At 29.1% G+C, this 19,757-nt stretch overlaps 1 protein-coding gene across 1 annotated transcript; it reads left to right on the forward strand.

The window, feature by feature from the left end:
* The first annotated feature begins 438 nt into the window (after window positions 1-438).
* On the forward strand, window positions 439-5,268 carry LOC100787225 (histone deacetylase complex subunit AFR2-like). The gene is made up of 6 exons (NM_001255043.2): window positions 439-797; window positions 3,203-3,329; window positions 3,684-3,826; window positions 3,944-4,006; window positions 4,117-4,185; window positions 4,792-5,268. The coding sequence occupies exons 1-6, from the start codon at window positions 597-599 to the stop codon at window positions 4,861-4,863; spliced, it is 675 nt and encodes a 224-aa protein (NP_001241972.2). The 5' UTR covers window positions 439-596; the 3' UTR covers window positions 4,864-5,268.
* Window positions 5,269-19,757: the final 14,489 nt, after the last annotated feature.

Consider the following 19,757-nt stretch of genomic DNA (forward strand, 5'->3'; position numbering starts at 1 on the left):
TATCTTCTTTTTTATTTTGTTTCATCTAACTATTTGTGCACTATAAGTATCTATTTATACCTAGACAAGAAATTGAGGATGGGAATAAAAAAAAAAAAGGATTGCTGGTGGTGGGAAAAATAGTTACGTTGCAAAGTTAAAAAAAATAACTTTTATTCTGGATATTTTTTTGAACTGATTCTTACATATTTTGTTTGTTAGTGCTGGTTGGAATAAGGTGGAGGTGGTTAATTGATGGTAAGAAGGAAAGGTGAGTGAGAAATTGTGAAGAAGCGGAGTAACTCCTGAACATGACGTTCATGCCGTAACTCCAAGCGCATGATTGAAGAGCCCACCCTCACCTCGCTGACGTGGCACGTTTTCACTGGGCCATTTCGTCTCGTCGGGATTCATCCCAACACACCAATAAACAATACCAATAGCAGTCACTCTCACTCGTTTTTTCTCTCTGCAGAATTTCCCAAATTTCTCCACTACCCTATCTCCTCTGCTCCTGAAACTCGCACATTCTTCATCAGCAATGCACGATCTTCAATACGAATGCAATTTCGATATTTGACATCGGAGTATCAGTGTTTGAGCGGGTGAATTGGAAAATGCTAGAGGCAATGGAAAGTTCGGTCAATGGTGGCTTCTCCCATTTGCAGAGCTGTGGAGATAGTAGCGAAGAAGAGTTATCGGTGCTTCCTCGTCACACCAAAGTTGTCGTAACCGGAAATAACCGCACCAAATCGGTGCTCGTTGGTCTTCAAGGTGTCGTTAAGAAAGCCGTTGGACTAGGCGGATGGCATTGGCTGGTAATTTTCATTTTATTTCTCTACCCTTCTAAACGACACTGCGGATTATCAATTTCTTCGTTCCAATTTTTGGTTGCTAATGTCGTCTATTTCCATTTTTTGTTGTGATTCTTCAAACCAATGTGTTTTTGTGTCGGTCAGTTTTTCTATTTTCTGTTTCATTATTATTATTATTATTTCCTCACATGTCTATTTCTGATCAAATTTAATTGCTCTGAAGCCCCTGCTTGTTGTAGGTGTCTTATATTTTGAACTATTCTGAACCTAAGTGCGTGAATTGTTATCCGAATCATTCACTCACATATTTTAATTTGGAATTTCAAATGCGGGTTTCTTCGCGGTGTGGGTTGAATAGATTTTTTCGTTTGCATGTTTAGGGGGAACAATTCTGAATTATTGATTGTGGGTATTCATTGCATGTCTTTCTTCATTGCTGGATCTGGTGTTTCATGACCTGCTCTGTGTGGATCAGTTGTTGATTGGGTCTTCTGTTTGCTCTTATTTATTGATGGAAGTTAATTAAACGATCGTTGCTCTGGATTTTGGTTTTGGTATTGATAATTTGAGGTCTGAGCTCTGAATTATGCTTCGATAAAGCTTGTGCTATTAATATTGTAATTGAATCAGAATTAGGGCAAGAAGTTAATATTTATTTCACAACGATCAGAATCTGGGCTATACTTTGAAGGTTTAACTTTACCATATTTGTTTCTTTTTTCCCCAATTTCCCTTCTCTGATTTTTTTTTTTTTTTTTTTTTGCTTCTTTATGCAAAACTGACTGACTATACATCTTACATGAAAATTTTGCATTCAAATCCAACTAGTCCTGTGGCTTCCTTCTGGGAGTTTTGAATTTGAATATTATTTATAAGCTTTATTTGCAACTAGGTTGGCATTAGTGATAGCAATAAGTAGGGTATTGGTAAAGTACTACAAACTTGTCTCCATAGTTGCGTTTGATAAAATATCTTTAATCTTTATCCTGCACCTGCAGTTACCTGTATATTCATACCTGCATTTTCATTATGTGTAAAATCAATACATTAATAAAAAATTATTACAACTGAATTAAAAATTCGTTCTTAATTCTTCTAAACATATCCTTTAATTATTTAAACATAATCTTAGATAATCTAAACGCAAGTCATAATACAATTTTTTTTTGACAAAAGTCATAATACAATATTAGAAACATAACCTTAAATCATCCAAACATAAATCTAACATCAAACTTCTGGAAGAACTATTTTTTAAACTTATACTCTCCAAAACCAACCAAAAAATGATACATTAACACTAATTAGTTTATATTTATATATTATAAAGTCAAAAGAACACAAATAAATAGGTTATTTTACCTTAATATATTCAGAATCAATTTCTCCATTTCTTTTTCTGTGGTAGATATATACAATGTGTCAAACATTGTTGGAGAAACTTTTTTTTATCTTACTGTCAAAAATGGTTTTAACGTTTCTTGATTGTACGATAAAAAACTAAATACATTCCATATAATAGATCTTACGTAAAATTACTGATATATGTGTGTATTTTTTAATTGTCAATTATTTTAAAATTTTGCCTTTATATTAAGTTTAAGATTTTTTTATGTAAAATTTTATTTGATATAATTTATTTTATATATTAATTATTTTGTTTTAAATTTTAATTACATTTAATGTAAAATTCTTTTTTTTTCAATTTTATTTGTAGGCTTGATTAAACTACTCATATTTTTTAGTATAATTAAAAGAATATTCATATAAAATATTATATACCTGCTTTGTTTATATATAAAAGTTTAAGCATATATTGAAATGTTTTGATTGTAATAATCAATGTTTAAAGATATTATAACAATAAAAATATTTAAGATGGCTAATATTAACATTGTTAATACAATAATCATATTTTTCTTATATATTGATTACTTATCTTATTAATGATATCATATGTGTTTCAAATTTATTTATGAACATTTATCTGTATTGTGAAAAATATATTACTGACAATAACTTAATATATTTCTAAAAGCTATATCAGAACTAGATTATTTAATTCAGTTCAAACTATTTTTAATTAGATTGAATCAAATTAAATTTAGTATTGTAATTAAAAAATTAATGTGTGTGTTAATAAAATCACTATTTATATACATGTGGTATGGGACCTGTTGGGTACTATAATGCCCATACCTGCACCTATTCCCATTTTTATTTTGCGGCTAAATCCTTGGCTCCAGACTCATCTCTGTTGAGCGGTTGTTTACTCTACCTGTGGTGGATTTTTTCTTTTTTAATTTTGTGGGTACGCATAGGATCCTGGTAGAATTGCCCTCCCTAGTTGGCATTTGTTGTCAGACTATTATTTTACATTGTTCTTAATTGTTTATAAACAAATGCAGGTTCTTACAAATGGTATTGAAGTTAAGCTACAAAGGAATGCTCTTAGCGTGATTGAAGCACCCACCGGTAATGAGGAAGACGATGACCTTGAGTTTGAAAATATGCCGTGGAATGGATCAGATATGGGTGAGTTTGCACTTCACAGTTACAATTTTTAGTCGTCTTTCTTGCTTACTGGTATTGTGATCAAATGATCAAAGTATTCACTATTCAGCCTTGCATGTTGACTAGTATTGCTATTGTGCACCCGACTCTGAAAGTAGGCATATATGGGAATGCTGTGATATTTTAATTAATTAATTGTTGTTTTGGCTTCCATATCCGTGGCTTTCCAAAGTGGTAGAGATGGGTGACATTGGATCCGTTATGTCTTCTCCTGTTGCTTGTGCTATCTCTAAAGTTTTAGTGTCTTTAATATCTTTTGGCCACACCACTTTTTTTTTTTTTTATAATTTTGGTGTGCTTTGTTTGATTTCTCAGCATCGGACGACACACACAAGTTCCACAAGTCGAGGCATAGAATGCATAGAACATTGGGATCATCTCACAAAACCACGAGTAGGTCCTTCTCTGCCGATTCACAGTCAAAGGGGTCCGTTTCTATGCCGCTTCATGGCTCCACGGTATATCAACTTTATTTTTTTTTCTTAATTTATTTCCCCTCCCACTGACATAGTAAATGATTTATCCCCCTAGTCAGTATTTTAATTATTAACATTAATTTTGAATATTTTCTGTAGAAGGTGGACTTGAGCAAACTTGAAATGGCTGCACTGTGGAGATATTGGCGACATTTTAATCTAGTAAATTCCTTAGTACTAATCGTTTGGTTACTGTCTCCCATAAAAAATAGTTTTGGCACTGTGTGTATGTGTCCCCTTTGTGCTTACTTCTTGAAATGGATATTCTGTAGGTGGATGCGTTCCCAAACCCATCAAAAGAGCAGCTAGTAGACGTTGTTCAGAGGCATTTCATGTCGCAGGTAACTTAAAGTTTGTGATTGCATATTTGTTTGTCTTAAATAGTAATCGTTGGAATATTCTATTGCTGTTAAATGATGTTTTTATGGTGGTGAACTGCATATCCGATTCCAATCTTTTCCAGAGCAAGCTAATCTCTATTATTAAATGATCATACGAAAGTGATTCTTTCTAATAGTCTTGTCTAATATTCCAAATCTTTTATTGATAAAATTAATGTCAAATAAGTATTTTAGTGGTAAATAAGCAGTTTAATTTTTTTATTAAATGAATTACATTATACTATTTTTTACTTGTACAGTATTTTTTATTAACGTCAACCTAAGTAATGTTGTAATTTTTAATAATTACTAGTATTATATTAGTATTAGTAATTAGTAAAATAATACATTAAGAGGTAACCCATAGGTAAAAAAATCTTGTTTATGCAATTCCTGGAAGTGATGTCACTATGGTGCAAGCATGTCACCAAAATCTACCAAAGCATAAAGCATTGCCTTTAAATGTATGTGTATGTGCATATGCTCAAGTGTTTCCTTATGTTTGTTGAAGAACTTGAACAAGAATTTGGGTATCATAGTCTGAAATTGTGTTTTTGTTTTGTGAAGCAAATGGACGAATTGCAGGTGATTGTGGGATTTGTCCAAGCTGCAAAGAGGCTTAAGACAGTGTGGAAATGAGAAGAAATGATATTTTGAAAAGTTAAATTGTCTATGCTAACAATGATAGTGTATGTAATATCCACTTCCCTTCGTATTATGTTAATATTTATCGCTGATTCGTAACTTTCTGATATAGTAGTAGGTTAGTAGTTTGAGCCTTGAGGTTACAGAGACTCTTACTCTTTTGTAGCGACCCAGTTATGTAGATAAATATGTGTCATTGCAACTGGATCATCAGGGAAGTCACCGCGACTTTCTTTTCAACTTGATTCAATGTATTGCTGACCTGGGAAGTGAGTTTTTAGAGACCTCAATGTATATATATTTTAGTTTCTCCTAACTTTGATTCGTCTTAAATGAATTCTCGTGTTGTGCCACCTGATTCGCTATAGTGGATGACTTGATCTTTTGTTTAATTGTGAGAAATGACGCTAACTTTTTTAATACGTGGCAAAATAAAAAAAAATGACATGTAATTATGAGATTAAGTTACATGTCATTTTTTAATAATAGGCAATGTTGAAATATGTAATTATGTTCTTTGACTACTTGAATTACCAACCATGTATTGCGGATTTGTCCTGTAGTCATTTGTGGCTTATGTTTACATTTGGCCGCTTTACCTTCTTTTGTGAATCTCGGTTTAGTGTATTTTCTTGACTTTCGTATTGACCTTTAATTCAATAATATTAGTCTTTTGCTTTTCAAAAAAAGTAAAAATACTGTGATTATGCCAAATATATGGTATCATTATTATAATATAAAAAAGAAACTAAACAATTGAAATAAATAACTACCTTTTGACTCCAATTGAATTAACTCATTAAGTGCTTTTGTGCACTCCTTGTAATGGAATCAATTAGACTTTAAATTATATGGTCTATGCTATCTGTCCTCGCATCACTTAAACCCTTTTTTAGTTCAAAATTATATTGTGTTTTAAAGAACTCAATTTACGTAAAGTATTTGTTGTAATTTTTTTAAATAGTTTTTTAATGTTGTTTTGGAAAAAAGAAGCCGTTAAATAGCATGATAAAAGGCCTGACTTATGCGAAGATGTTTCATCGAAAATACCACATGCAAATGATTTTTATTTGCAAAATGTTGTACGAAACAATTATTTCCTTTTTAAAAAAAAAAATGAAAGTTGCGCATGTATGATTTTGGACAAGGTTGAAAAAATGGACTGGATGAATTTTCTAATTTCATTGTCAGTAAAGAATTAGTTTATTTAATAATAATAATAATAAATGATTTGGGAGACAAAAAAAGTAGACTCCTTAATTTGATGTACTAAAAACATAACTAAGTCTTGATAAAATAATAAAATAGTGTACAATATTATATTAAAATTTTAAATAGAGAGATAAAAACAAGCTCTCTTTTTTTAAAACGGAAGCTTGAAAATATATGAAGAGGAACAATAAATAGGTAAAAACTGAGGAGAAAGTGAAGTGGGTAAGAAATTGAGTAAGAAAGGGAAATGTGGTAGTGGTGGTGGGGACAAAGAGCGAAGCAGAAGCACCGGTGAAAATTGAACGTCTGGCTGCACATAAGTAGAAAAATATTAGACACGCCTATAAAGTTTGGTGGTCGGTTGGTGCTTTCTTTGACATTCATTATTACCTATTATTAGTATAATAATGTTTTCAAGACTCTCCCAATACACACAGTGCATTGTTAACTAACCCCATCTTTAAGTTGGATCAATAGCAACTACTTTGACCCCTTGCCCCTATAAGTACCTTCTGTCTGTATTATTGATTATAAGTCCTAACTACAAGATCCTTTCTCTCTTTTTTTAAGTGTGGTGTAAACAAAAAAGAAAAAAAGATGAGTTGCTTTCAAGTGTGGATTGGGTTTCTCTTGGCTTTGTCACTCTTGAATTCATGTGCTCTTGTCTACTCCTACCCCACCCCAAATTCTCCTTCACACCCTCCTCACCATGGTGCACACAAGCCAGGGTGCTACCAGCATACTCCTCCAACACATAGGCATCGTAAGATTCCACCACCACCATCATTGCCGTTCTTGTCGCCGCTACCACCTGGAGCATTTTATTTCTTCTCTCCACCCCCTCCTAGTCCTACCCATTATCCAAAAACGCCAAGGCCGGTGGGCCTGGGCCCACCCCCACCAAGGTTCCGGGTACTTTGATTTGGCATAAATAACATATACATATATCACTGAGAGCTTCATCGGGCCTAGGCGGAAAAAGCTTGTTGTTACAGTGCTTCGGGTTAATTATATATCTTGTACTCTAGTCTTTTTTTTTCTCTTCCGATTTGTTAGAGTAAACTGTAACAGTAGCTGTTCTCGTAACGTCTGGTATATTGTTAATCTGGAAGTGTCTGAACGTGTTCATTTGAGGTGAACAGGTTTGCCATTTTACAAGTTTTTAAATTCTACACTGAATCTAAATGTTGGTCTTTCAGAGTTATATGCTTGTCATCACAGTATTGTTTTAGAAGTTCTTGAAACGTATGCTGGAATTTCAGTCATTTAAGGAGTTAGATATATAAGATTCTAAAAATATTAATATGATAACGTCTTAACTCTTTAAGTGACGACTAACTTGATAGTTAAAAGTTTAAGAAAAACAACTCGATGATAATAATTTTAGGATTTAAATATGTTTTTGTTAATGTAATTGATATTTTTTCATTTTGATTCTTGTAAATTCGCCCTTTTAATTTTAGTTCGGGTAATTTTTTGTTTTACAACTTGGATTTTTATAGGGTATTTTTCTCATTTTTAGTTCTAATAAGTTTATATTTTTTTAATTTTGTTCTTATATACACAAATTTATGGAAGATTATAAATGAAAAAATTAAAATTTTAAAAGGACTAAAACACAAACGTGGAGGACTCAAAATGAACAAAAAAAATTATAGAGACCAAAATTAAAAATAATAAATTTACATATACTAGAATTAAACAAAATAAACTTACATGAATAAGAATAAAATAGAGTATTAATTTACCTGAACGATAAATATATTTAATTGTAATTTTAGAAAATGTCATGAGAGTTTATTCCGAGTTCTTTTGAATAATATTATATATTTTTGCAGCAATTTTTGTAATAAAGACAGAAATAGGAAAAGAATAAAGAAAAATGTGAAATGAAATAATTAGTTATATGACGTAGAAAAAAATGGTGTGGAAAAGTGAAATAAAAATAACATTATTCAATTTAATTGTTTTTATTAAAGTATTTCTAACAGTGCAATCGTGGTAAATCACTTTTGCATAGGCCGTACAATGCCATATAAGAACTTCTATAATAAGTTATATCTAATAATGTACTCCTTAAAACCTTAAATATAGATTATACGATTGACTAAAAATTCTTAGCAACAGTTAAGAACCATTGATTTTTCCATCTAAAAAAAAACATTGCTTTTATGAGTAACAGTTCTTCTTATAAGAATTGTCACATTAATTGCTCCAATAGTGAAACCACATATTAACTTATTCTCAAGTTTAAGAATCTTATAAGCAACTCTTGTTAAAAATGTTCTTTAAAGTTTTTTAGATGATGAAGTTCTCTAACTTTTTTACATCATTTAAATTGCTTGAGATTCAGACTTAAAAAAACTATTGAAATATAAATAAAAACAAACATTTTAAAATTTTAATCAAAATATATAGTTTAAATGCAAAAATATAATTAACACGTAGATGCAATAAATAGACGATAACAAATATAAGATATAGTTCGTGCTATTTTTTTCACAATAAGAATAATAGAAATGACTATTAACTATTATTTTGTTACTCCAAAACTGTAAAACAGTAAAACATGCAAAAGAACATAAAAAATAAAATAAAATGAAACATTTCTAAAACGTACACTTCGTCAATTACAGTACAACATGGAACACTATTAAATGTCTGTTTGTAATAAATAACGTGATTTATAGATTTGAAAAAACTAATGATTTTAATAATTTGATTTGTTGTTTTATAATTTTACTTTTCTCCTCTAAAATACTAAAAATTTATCGAGTAACCAACTCTAAGATTACTTAATAGGATAGTATTATATATATGTCTTATAGTTGCCTTTTCAAACTTAGCACTATAGACTTTACAATACATTATCTGTGAAATAAACTTATCGAATTCGTGTACATTTCTTAAGTTGAAATAAATTCAAAAATAAAGAAAAACAGCTTCGAAACCGTGCATTATAAAGAGGGAAAATTGCTTCGAATAATTGATAATGTATCCAGGAGAGCCCAGTAGATTTGTTACTTTTTGTAGTGTCACGTTGGCCCAATATGTAGTAAACTTCATTTTGTTTGACTGTCAAAATTCCATGGACCATATATTATTGAGTTCAATTTAAAAGGACTTTTTAGTATCATCTTCACACACAGACATATATATATATATATATATATATATATATATATATATATATATATATATATATATATATATATATATATATATATATATATATATATATATATGTATAAATAAAAGATGATGGAGTGATATGCTAAATTCCTATTAAATGACTGAAAAAAAATTTATGGTGACAATGCATAATTGCATATAAATTAAATTTTATATTATTTTCTGCTAAATTGAAATTCAAGATGGGCTAAGCTCAAAAAGTAAGCAAGGTACTAAATGTCATCCCTATAAGTTTTTTTGTCGTTCTTTGTTGGGCATATGAATTAACAGAAAAATAGATATCAATTGGACCCAATAAGACTACTTGTTGCTGTTCGTTCTTCAATGATGGGCAAACACCCTGGACCTTGGCCATTCTACTTAGATATTGGCTATTATACCTTGGACCCTCTCTCCGAAAAGAAGGAAAAGCTTCTACCAGAAACTACTAATTTTGTAAATAAAAAAAAACAGTATTTTTATATTTTTCAATCAAAATTAATTTTTTATAGCGCTAAAAAACTGAAAAATTTATTTTGCAGGACATGGTTGAACTCACAACTATTTCAACTAAATATTTTTCTTTTTATATTTTAAGACATTAAATGTATTTATTGAAAGTATTAAGAGAATTAGTGTAAAAATATAATGAGGTATTTTTATTGGGCTGAGGGGTAGTAAATTTAAGGTAATTTTTAATGCAAACGAATATCACTCAATTTTTTGGGCAAAGGGTATAGTCTGTTTGCCTTTCTGTTATTTTGGCCAGCACTTGAGCAATTAGAAATTAGAAGTTTAGAACCATCTCAAGTCATTGACTAAATGTGCTTGGGGTCCTCAGAAGAAAGACCAATAATCATTCCACTTGATTCAAGGTTGCTGTTAGCACAACTGATATGTATATATAATGAAAAAATCGGGTGGGGGAATCAAACGCTTGAATATATTATGACATAAATAAACAATTATACCATCATACACCCCTAACTGCCCTAAGACAATTCAAGCAGTACTAAATTTCTTAAAATACTGGTTTGGAAAATCAAATCCTAATCAGGTCACCAACTTGTACCCGGCCTCCATTTTTTAATTTTATACCAGGAACTTTAACATCTAAGACATCAGGGCTATGAAATCTTAAGTATTGCTCGTTTTCAAAGGAAATGATTCGTTCACCTATTTCATTTGAGAATCCTAAATTATATATATTTGGGTTTGGTGATCACATCAACGGACAACCATGTCTCTTTTCTTTTTTCTTTTTTTTTAAATGTTTTTTATTTAATTGTAATTATATTTTCAATGATTTTTTTTATTCATAATAATAAGTTCTAATAAATGAAATTTTAAAAATAATCTTATTTTTATTTCAGATTAAAAAAATTAAATGATGTTAACTAATTTGATCAATGAGTGTAAAATTTATTATTTTTATTTATATATAAATTTAGAGGAAATATTTACTTGAGCGCATCTTGTTCGTAAATCGTGTTTTGAATTTCATCACCATATCTACGTATATAACATGCATTAGTCATGCTCTCATGTGCATTGAAAAAGACAGTGGTGTAGCTTAATTAGTGTCTAATTTAATAAATAGATCAAAATGGTGAGAACTCATGCACCTCAGTATATGATATCTTCCAGACACTAACTTATAAAGACTCTATTTGCATTGTCTCCCCCTCGAGCCCTCGGGCCCTCGGGCCCTCGGGCCCTCCGCCACGTGCCCTAGCACCCAAAGGCCAAAAGACAACATCGGGTAAAACAATACTTCCCTTCGCTGCAACGCCTATAATTTTGAAAAGTTTCGATGATCATAGGTCGTCGAGCATTCAATTTGATTCACACATGTCATAAATTCTTTCAATTTCATTAATTTGGACCACAAATAAGTCTTATATGTGATGGATAATCAGCTTTGTTTTTTTCTCTTTTTTAACTACCTCACATCTGAAGTAACTTCTAGCTAGGTTATATATAAGCAATAAGTATATCAGTATAATGAAATAAACTTATTTATTAAATATTTGAAGTTGATCTAACAAACTTATACACTAGCTAGTAAAATAAGCTGAAAATTGACTTATTTAACATGTCAAACAAACTTACAAACACTAATAACTTCGAGATGTCATTACTATTTTATCAAGTAAATATATAAGAGAAATAAAAGACAAAAGTTAAAAAATTACAAATAATTTTAATATAGATAAGAAGATTAATTACTTTTTAAGTGCATCATAAACTACAAATTAAAAAAACAAAAACAAAGCAAGCTTATTAGTCAAATATGATAAGGAATGCTATAAACTGTTAATGGAACAAAACGAATTTAATATATATAATTAATTATGACCTCTCTCTGTACAGTAAATTAAAAGAGTAAACTTTCAGTAACATCAATTAACGTTTTCTTAAGACGAGAGCTAAAGATAGATCATATGTAGGGAAGGTTCTAATTGCAACAGCTTTGAATTTTGCAAACATTTCGTGCTTCCAAAAGCCATACGCAGTACGCAGGCAACACTTGCATTGAAGATAGCAACAACTGATAACTACTAATAAAAATGTTTGATGCCGAGCATAATTGAATTCCTTCCTTGTTCTGTTAAATGATTGAATAAACTCCATTAAAATAAGTTCTGATGTTTATGTGAACTGCGTTCTACGCCAGCTAACGTATAATTGAATAAGTTATATTATTTTTATACGTACTTTTAACAATATATTGTTATAATTATTTATTTATTTATTTATCGCATCACGTATTTTATTATATATTTTTCTTAAATAACTGTTCAAAAATATTGTAGCAGATTTTTTCTTTGGTGGGTATAGAATAGATTTTTTTCCTAATCAAATGTGTTTATGAGAAACTAATAACTTTCATATTTTTAACAAAACTAATGTGATTTCTCTCTTTACAACGGAATTCCAAACATGTATTGAGTGTAAAAATCTTACACTGCTGATTCACTGAATGCATGAAAAATATATATTTTTATACAGTCTAACAATACATGAGAGATAATCTCATAAAAATTGCATTGCCTATACATAAACAGGCACGTGAATATTATATGTGGCTAAAAATATGCAGAGGAGTTATGATTAGGCATTTTTTTGTTGTTGATAAAGTTATGATTACACATTCCCCACTAGGCACCAGCATTTCATAATTTTAGACATTCTCCATGTGGCAGGGCCTTGGGCTTGACTAACCTGAGCCTTGTGCCAGTCCCACCCGTTCGTCTTTTTCTCATAATGAAAATGAAATTAAGCATTTCTGTACCCAAATTCCAAATATATCTATACACCAAAAACTAAGTTGGATCGCTGTCTAGCAATATGCATTTTAGATGAAATTGCCATTCAGCTGAGTACAAGTAGCTATCATCAACTTGTTCAACTTTTTTTTTATCTAGTGAGTATGACTTTATTTGAACGCAGTTGTTAGCTTTGCCTCGTGCGTCATCCCATGTGCTAAATTCGCCTTTTAAATTTCACTGCTTAAAATAGAATGGTATTTCTTCGATACGTTCTATTAATATAATAAAATTATACATTTTTTTACAAAAAATAAATACTAACAACTAATACATTTTTTAATGTACCCTTTTTAATACATTTTCTACTATTAACTGAAATTTATTAGAAACACAATTTTTTATGAGTTTCATTTCTTATTTACTGATTTTCACTAAAGATTTTTATAGTTTTAAATTTTTATTATTAAATTTTGATTAATAATAAAAAGTGTATTAGAAAGAATATACTTGAAAATGTGTTGCTGATCCTCCTTACAAAAAAAAAATAATGAGATGTGATAAATGATACAATGAAAAAAAAAAGTTAAAGTTAAAAAATAAAATATTAAATTGGTTGTTGTATATATTTTTGTTATATGAATATGATATCCTCCCTCTATTATAGCTGGAAGCGGCCCACAAAACAAAAGAAAGTTTGGGTCAATCAAATGAAAGCTTCTGATATATATAAAATAAAAACAAACCTCCTTTAGATGAAAGCACGCAAGTCCAATAGGGATAGTGTTGTTTGTTGAAAATACACAAACTCCAAGAGTTGGTGCCTTGTTGGTAGGCAACCTAATTGTTTAATTATATATGCAGGTCAATGAATTGAGCAATAGTTTGAACTCGAAGTTGAGATTCTTTTAACATCATGATGAGGATTTTATGCTACCAAAGAAGCGAAACTTATTTATCTCTGCACTGAAGGATTAGTTCAACCTTTTAAGAAATTTGGTGCACACCAACAAAATATTGAATAGCAAGAAAAAAACCGAGAGAGACAGACTGGTGTGTGGGACAATAATTGATAATGCTGAGTACTCTCAAGTCTCAATTATCATCCAGAAGCCAAAAAGTAGTATCTCTTTTATCGCATGAAAGGACTCCTAAACTCATATATGCTATGCCTTTGAGGTCCACCTTCCATATTATAATTGACATCCCAAACGAAATACTGATTGTGATACTAGGATTTTGTGGCCTAATTAACTTTTTCTCTTCTCTAAAGAGGAGACAATAATTTATTGTTAAAATATGGTGGAGCGAGTTTGAACGGCTAAGAGTATTTTGTAAGTTTTTTATTCCTTATCTACGAATTGGATTGCTTGCTGCCTAAACCTCTCTTTTTAGGGATAGTTTTACTGTTTCTTGATTTCGAATTGTTCATGACAAATAGTTTAATGAACTAAAGTTGTGGAATGAGGGGTTTGACCAACTACCATCATCCCATATGTTGTATGCAAGGAAAACTGCAGAAATTTGAAAACAACGCCCGATAAAATATTGTAGATGCCCTGGTCAAACTATCAAGTACTTTGTCTTAGAAAAGATCGTAAATAAAAATTATATATATGATTTCTCTTTGAATTGAAGCGTATAATGATTTTAAAATATTTTTTATTCTTAAAATTTTAAAATGTGATTTTTTCAATTTAATTTTTATAAAAATATTCATTTTTAATCTCTAAAAATTAAAAATTGTTGTTTTTAGTCTCAAGTTTAGAATTTTAATTATGTCATTTTTGTTATATATAAAAATTAAAACTAAATATTCTTTTTTAGGAACTAAACTAAAAAAAAAACATCATATTTTCAAAGACCAAAAATATACTTAAACAGTTAAACTTATATGAGTGTGTAAAGATTCTGGGTATTAGTAAAATGGCATTTTCATGCTCTTAGAGAAGGAAAACCTATTTACACATATATAACTTTAAAAAGTTTCGCAGCAAACTGACAGCCTGACAATTAGAAAAGGGAAGGGAAAAAGACATATACATTTTTTTTTTCCATTCACGATATTTCTTAATGTATAGTGCAAAACTTAGGTAATATATGTAGTACTATAGTTAGTTGTTATGGTTTTAAAATAATTAATATTTTACCTCAATAAATGTTATTCCCGTTTTGCTACTAAAATCATTAGTAATTATCATATTTTTTTGACAGAAATTATTAAATTTGTTTAATCTTTTATAAAAGATAATCATGAGTCCGAAAAAATCTTTAAATATTTAATATAAGTGTATATCTAGAATTTGAGCTTAACACAACCGATTAAATTAAACTAATCTCACATCAATAATTATCATTACTATAATGAAGTATTAATTTTGATTGGAAAGTAATATTAATAATATTTTATTTAAGTTTTGTCCTTATGTATATTGCATTTGGACTGTCATCATATGCTTGTTTGTTACAATGTCAAGTACGAGGAAAGTCTAGCATGTTAGATTCAAATAAATAAATTAAGCAATATGTAAGTGATAAAAAATTATACTCTTCAATCTTTAAGATTGTGGGTCAAATGTGAGGTACAATTGGTTTTGGTAGTTCTCACTTGATCCATTCATACAGATCTTTTCGATGTACATTACTTTATTACAAATAAAAAAATCAAATTGAGCTTAAAGAATATATTATCATTACAAATTGGAAATATTTTATTTGAAAAACTAGTAAACAGTTGACATTGACACTGATAATATAGTGTTTTATAAGTTTTGAACTAGGAAAAAAAACTTTTGCTGTCACTCCTCACATAGTTGGGAAAGAAGAAAAATATGTATATATTTACAGAAAACAAAAGCATTTCGGTTTACTTATATTATTGCAGGTATCTGTATTTGTTTAAATTCTATAGAATAGTTGATTTTGTAAAAATAATAGTAATAGGGATTCAATTACAAGTCGTTTTAAATATAAAATATTTTTTATTTTATTGAATTGAGATTGTCAAACTAATCATAAGTTGCAGGTAAAGTGCAGTTTCGGGTTTTGAATGTTGCATGACTCTCTTCATTAAGAAAATGAATATGATGAGATGAATTGCTGTGAAAGACTGAAGCGGGGTGGCTTTTATTGCCTTTGGCTTTGGAAAGTGAAGACATTGTCACCATCATATGAAATCATTCACAAACGGTTTCCTTCTGATATTACGTTGATTGGGACTCTTATTGTGATTGGTTCCACTCTGATTAAAATATCTCATGCTTGTATATCAACATATATTTTAGAATTTTCATTATTTTCATTCATTAATAATGCAATTCCATAAGACTTATAATAGAATAATTTAAATTCATGTTTAAATGAAACTAACACGAAATTTTAGTAAATAAAAAATAATTCGTAATTAATCTTTCTCTACTCAGTTTTTTTATATTATATTATTCGTTTTGCACACCAAATATAGATATAAAACAGGGCTTTGAATTTGAATTGAGGATTAAATTTGTAATTATAATGTTTGTAAGGTCTGCTTTGGAATTGGATTTTAATAATAATTTTTATTTGCCTATAAAAATAAGGTTAAATTGAAATTTTAGTCTCAAATTTATGACCTCTTATATTTAAAGATAAGTAAATAAAAATTAAGATACTTATTTTTTTATTTAATTTTTATAAAAACTAGAGTTATTAAAAAAATTAATTGTAAAATTTATAAATTAAATAAAATCAATATATAAATCTTTTTTATTTTGAACAATTTACACATTTTTATTTTTATTTTACCAAATTATAATTAAATTTCATAAATTCTTATATAAATTATTTACTTAAATCAATATTAGTTTGTGTATTTTTAAATTAGAATAAAATAAGAACAATCTTTTATTAATTTATATTGAAATATAATTTTATAATAAAAATAAATGCATATAAAATTAAATATTAAATATTTTATTTTAATTTATAATTTAAAAAAATTAATAACTCTTAAATAATAATACATATAAAATTAACAAAAAACAACTGTCTTTGAAATTTATTATGTTAACTTTAATTTTTTTAAAAAAATTATGAGTTCAACTTGAAATTTTTTTTATTCTTCCCTTTATTTCATTCCTTATCATGTAAGCGGACAACCTACGTAAATATCAATATTTTGATTAAATTACATTTTTTTGTTCAGATCGGTGAAATAGTATAGAAATCAGCTGTACTGTAACGTACGTCCTAGTCAACGGTGGTTGAGCAAATGCATTAGATATGCCTACTGTGATTCAACGCTCTACTTTTATTTTATCACATATATGTGAGTTAGGGTTTTCAAAGCATATGCAATTAAAAAATAACGTACTTTTATTTATACTAATCAAATCCTATAAGGGTCAGAAGGAGGAAATTAGGCTACAAAATAATAGAAGCTTGAATTATGGGTTACCAAAATACCTAACATGAATAAGTGAGATCAAACGCCGTTAAGAGAAAAAGATTTTCCGACTAATTTTTCTATGGACTATCTATAAATAAATACTATCTCTTCAGCCTTTCTGTCCTCTTTGATGCAAAAAAAATATATATATATTACTGTAAATGATCATTGAGACTTACGATATTATGAAAATTTAGAATTGAGAAACATTATTTATCCTTAATCATTCTTCTATTTTTTTATAAAAAAAAAAAAACATAATCCTATCCAATCATTGACGAAGGCAAGGGAGCTTGATGGACAAGGCCGCCGTTATAGAAAATGTTTAGTATTTGAAAGCGTTTTACCTAATTAATGTGTTCCCCTTAATCAAATAATAAATACTAGAGTTTGCGTCCCAAAATTTAAATTATGATGTTGTTTCTATAATTAACTCATCTTATGTTAAAGCTAAAAATGTTATTGATCACTTAATTACTTTTATTATTTGCAGTTTCTACTTACAAACAAGAGATTAATCTACTAATATATATAATTTGTTGGTTATGTAAGTTTGTTAGTTGAGCAAATCTCTTTCTCCTTGCCCCGGGCGCATCAGGATTCAGGAGCAATGGAAGGGAGCACCTACCGCTAGTTACCACAAGCACCACTTGTAACTTAAAAAATAAAAAAATAAAAAAATTTAAAGCCACTTTAAATCCTAAAAGTCTGAATCGACATGAAAAGATTTACTTAGAAGCGAATTTTTAAAATATCTAACTTTTTTTTAATATTTTATCTTGTATATATGAATTGTGTCTTTAACTTATAACCCGAACTAATAAAATCTTTAAAAATACCACATGTACTGTTTTTTCCTTTGAAAAGTTTATTTTTTTATGAGAATTGTAAGAGCCGTGAGATTGAAACCGCTTTTGGTGAGTGGGTCATATATTTTGTAATGACGAGGGGTTAGAAAGAACACATTTATGTTAGGAAGATGACCTTATTTCATGTTAGTGAGTATTAATCATATAATCACTATTCTCATTAAGTAGCAATTATCTTTAAAAACTTCTCGTATTTAACTCAATTGTTCTATACATGGATTACATCATAATTTCATAATTAAAAATATAAACCATTTTGAATCATGACGGTTGTACATCACTTAATTGACATAGTCTCTTCCATGTACAACAAATTAGTCTTCTTCTTAATATGATCATTAACTAGGAGTACATAATTGGTTCAACAAAATATCTTTATTCAAAACGAAACTTATTAACATTACTCTAATACAAATGTGCATGCAAACATAGAGAACAATAAATTAGAAACATATCATAAATGAGCTTAGAGTGTTAGTAAAATACATAAGGTAAATTACATTTAATGATCATCAATAACAATAATGCTTATATTTTCAACATGTTCTATAAATGTCTTGAGCGATAATCTCATTGTCAAAGAATCAGTTATCATAAGGTTTGTGCTAATATGTTCTATTGACACTCTTTATTTCTAAATTTTTTCTTTCACGACAAAGTACTTCAATTCCATATGCTTAGCACCCTTAAAGTATTTGTTGTTCTTGGAGAAAAATATTATTGTGGAGTTATCACAATACATTTTCAGTAGCCTAGTAATACTATCGGCAATTCCAAACCTGAAATAAAGTTTTGCAGCCAATTAGACTGAATTGTAGTCTCAAAACATGTTACAAATTCAGCTTCCATGGTAGATGCAACAACAACTGATTGCTTTGCACTCTTTCACGATACTACTTCTCCGGCTAAGAGAAATACAAAGTCAAGAGTGGATTTTCTCGTATCCACACATCCATCAAAGTCTGAGTATGAATACCTAATCACCTCAAGGTATCATACCTCCTATATGTAAGTATGTGATCTTTTGTTTCATGTAAGTATCCCAGAACTTTCTTTGCAGCTTTCCAATGTTCCATTCCCGGGTTACTTTGATATCGTCCTAACATTCAGTTGCAAAGCTTATGTCTGGTCGAGTACAAATTTGAACATACATAATACTCCCAACAATTGATGCATATGAAATTGCTTCCATTTGTTTTCGTTCTAGATCATTTCTAGGACATTGTACAAAACTAAATTTGTCTCCTTTCTGAATTGGAAAAGGTGACGCTAAGCACTTTTTCATCCTGAATCTCTCTAGTACTTTATTGATATATGCTTTCTGAGATAAATTTAACAATCCTTATAATCGATTTCAGAATATTTTTATCCCTATCATATAGTTTGCCTCACCTATATCTTTTTATTTCAAAGTTGATATAGAGAAACTTCTTAGTCTCATGAAGAAGACCAAGATTATTAGTTGCAAGCAATATATCATCAACATACATAATTAGAAAAATAATTTTACTCCCATTGACTTTCAAATATATACACAAATTAACAGTATTTTCCTTAAATATAAAGGAAACAATAATATCATTAAACTTTAAATACCATTGACGGAAAGATTGCTTAAGATCCTATATTGATTTCTTTAATCTACACACCATGTGTTTCTTTCATTCAACTTAGAACTCCATTGGATGGTCCATATAAACATTTTCCTTTAAATTTCCATTAAGAAAAATAGTCTTCACATCCATTAGATGTAACTCAAAGTCATAATGGACTACTAATGCCATGATAATACTGAAAGAATCTTTTTGTGAAACTGATAAAAACATTTTTTATAATCAATGTCATCTTTCTCAGTAAATTCCTTAATAACAAATATAGTCTTGTAACGTTTAAGATTGTCATGAGAGTCACATTTAATTTTGAAGGCCTACTTACAACCAA

The sequence above is a fragment of the Glycine max genome, chromosome 4, assembly GCF_000004515.6.
Source record: "Glycine max cultivar Williams 82 chromosome 4, Glycine_max_v4.0, whole genome shotgun sequence".
Classification (NCBI taxonomy): domain Eukaryota; kingdom Viridiplantae; phylum Streptophyta; class Magnoliopsida; order Fabales; family Fabaceae; genus Glycine; species Glycine max.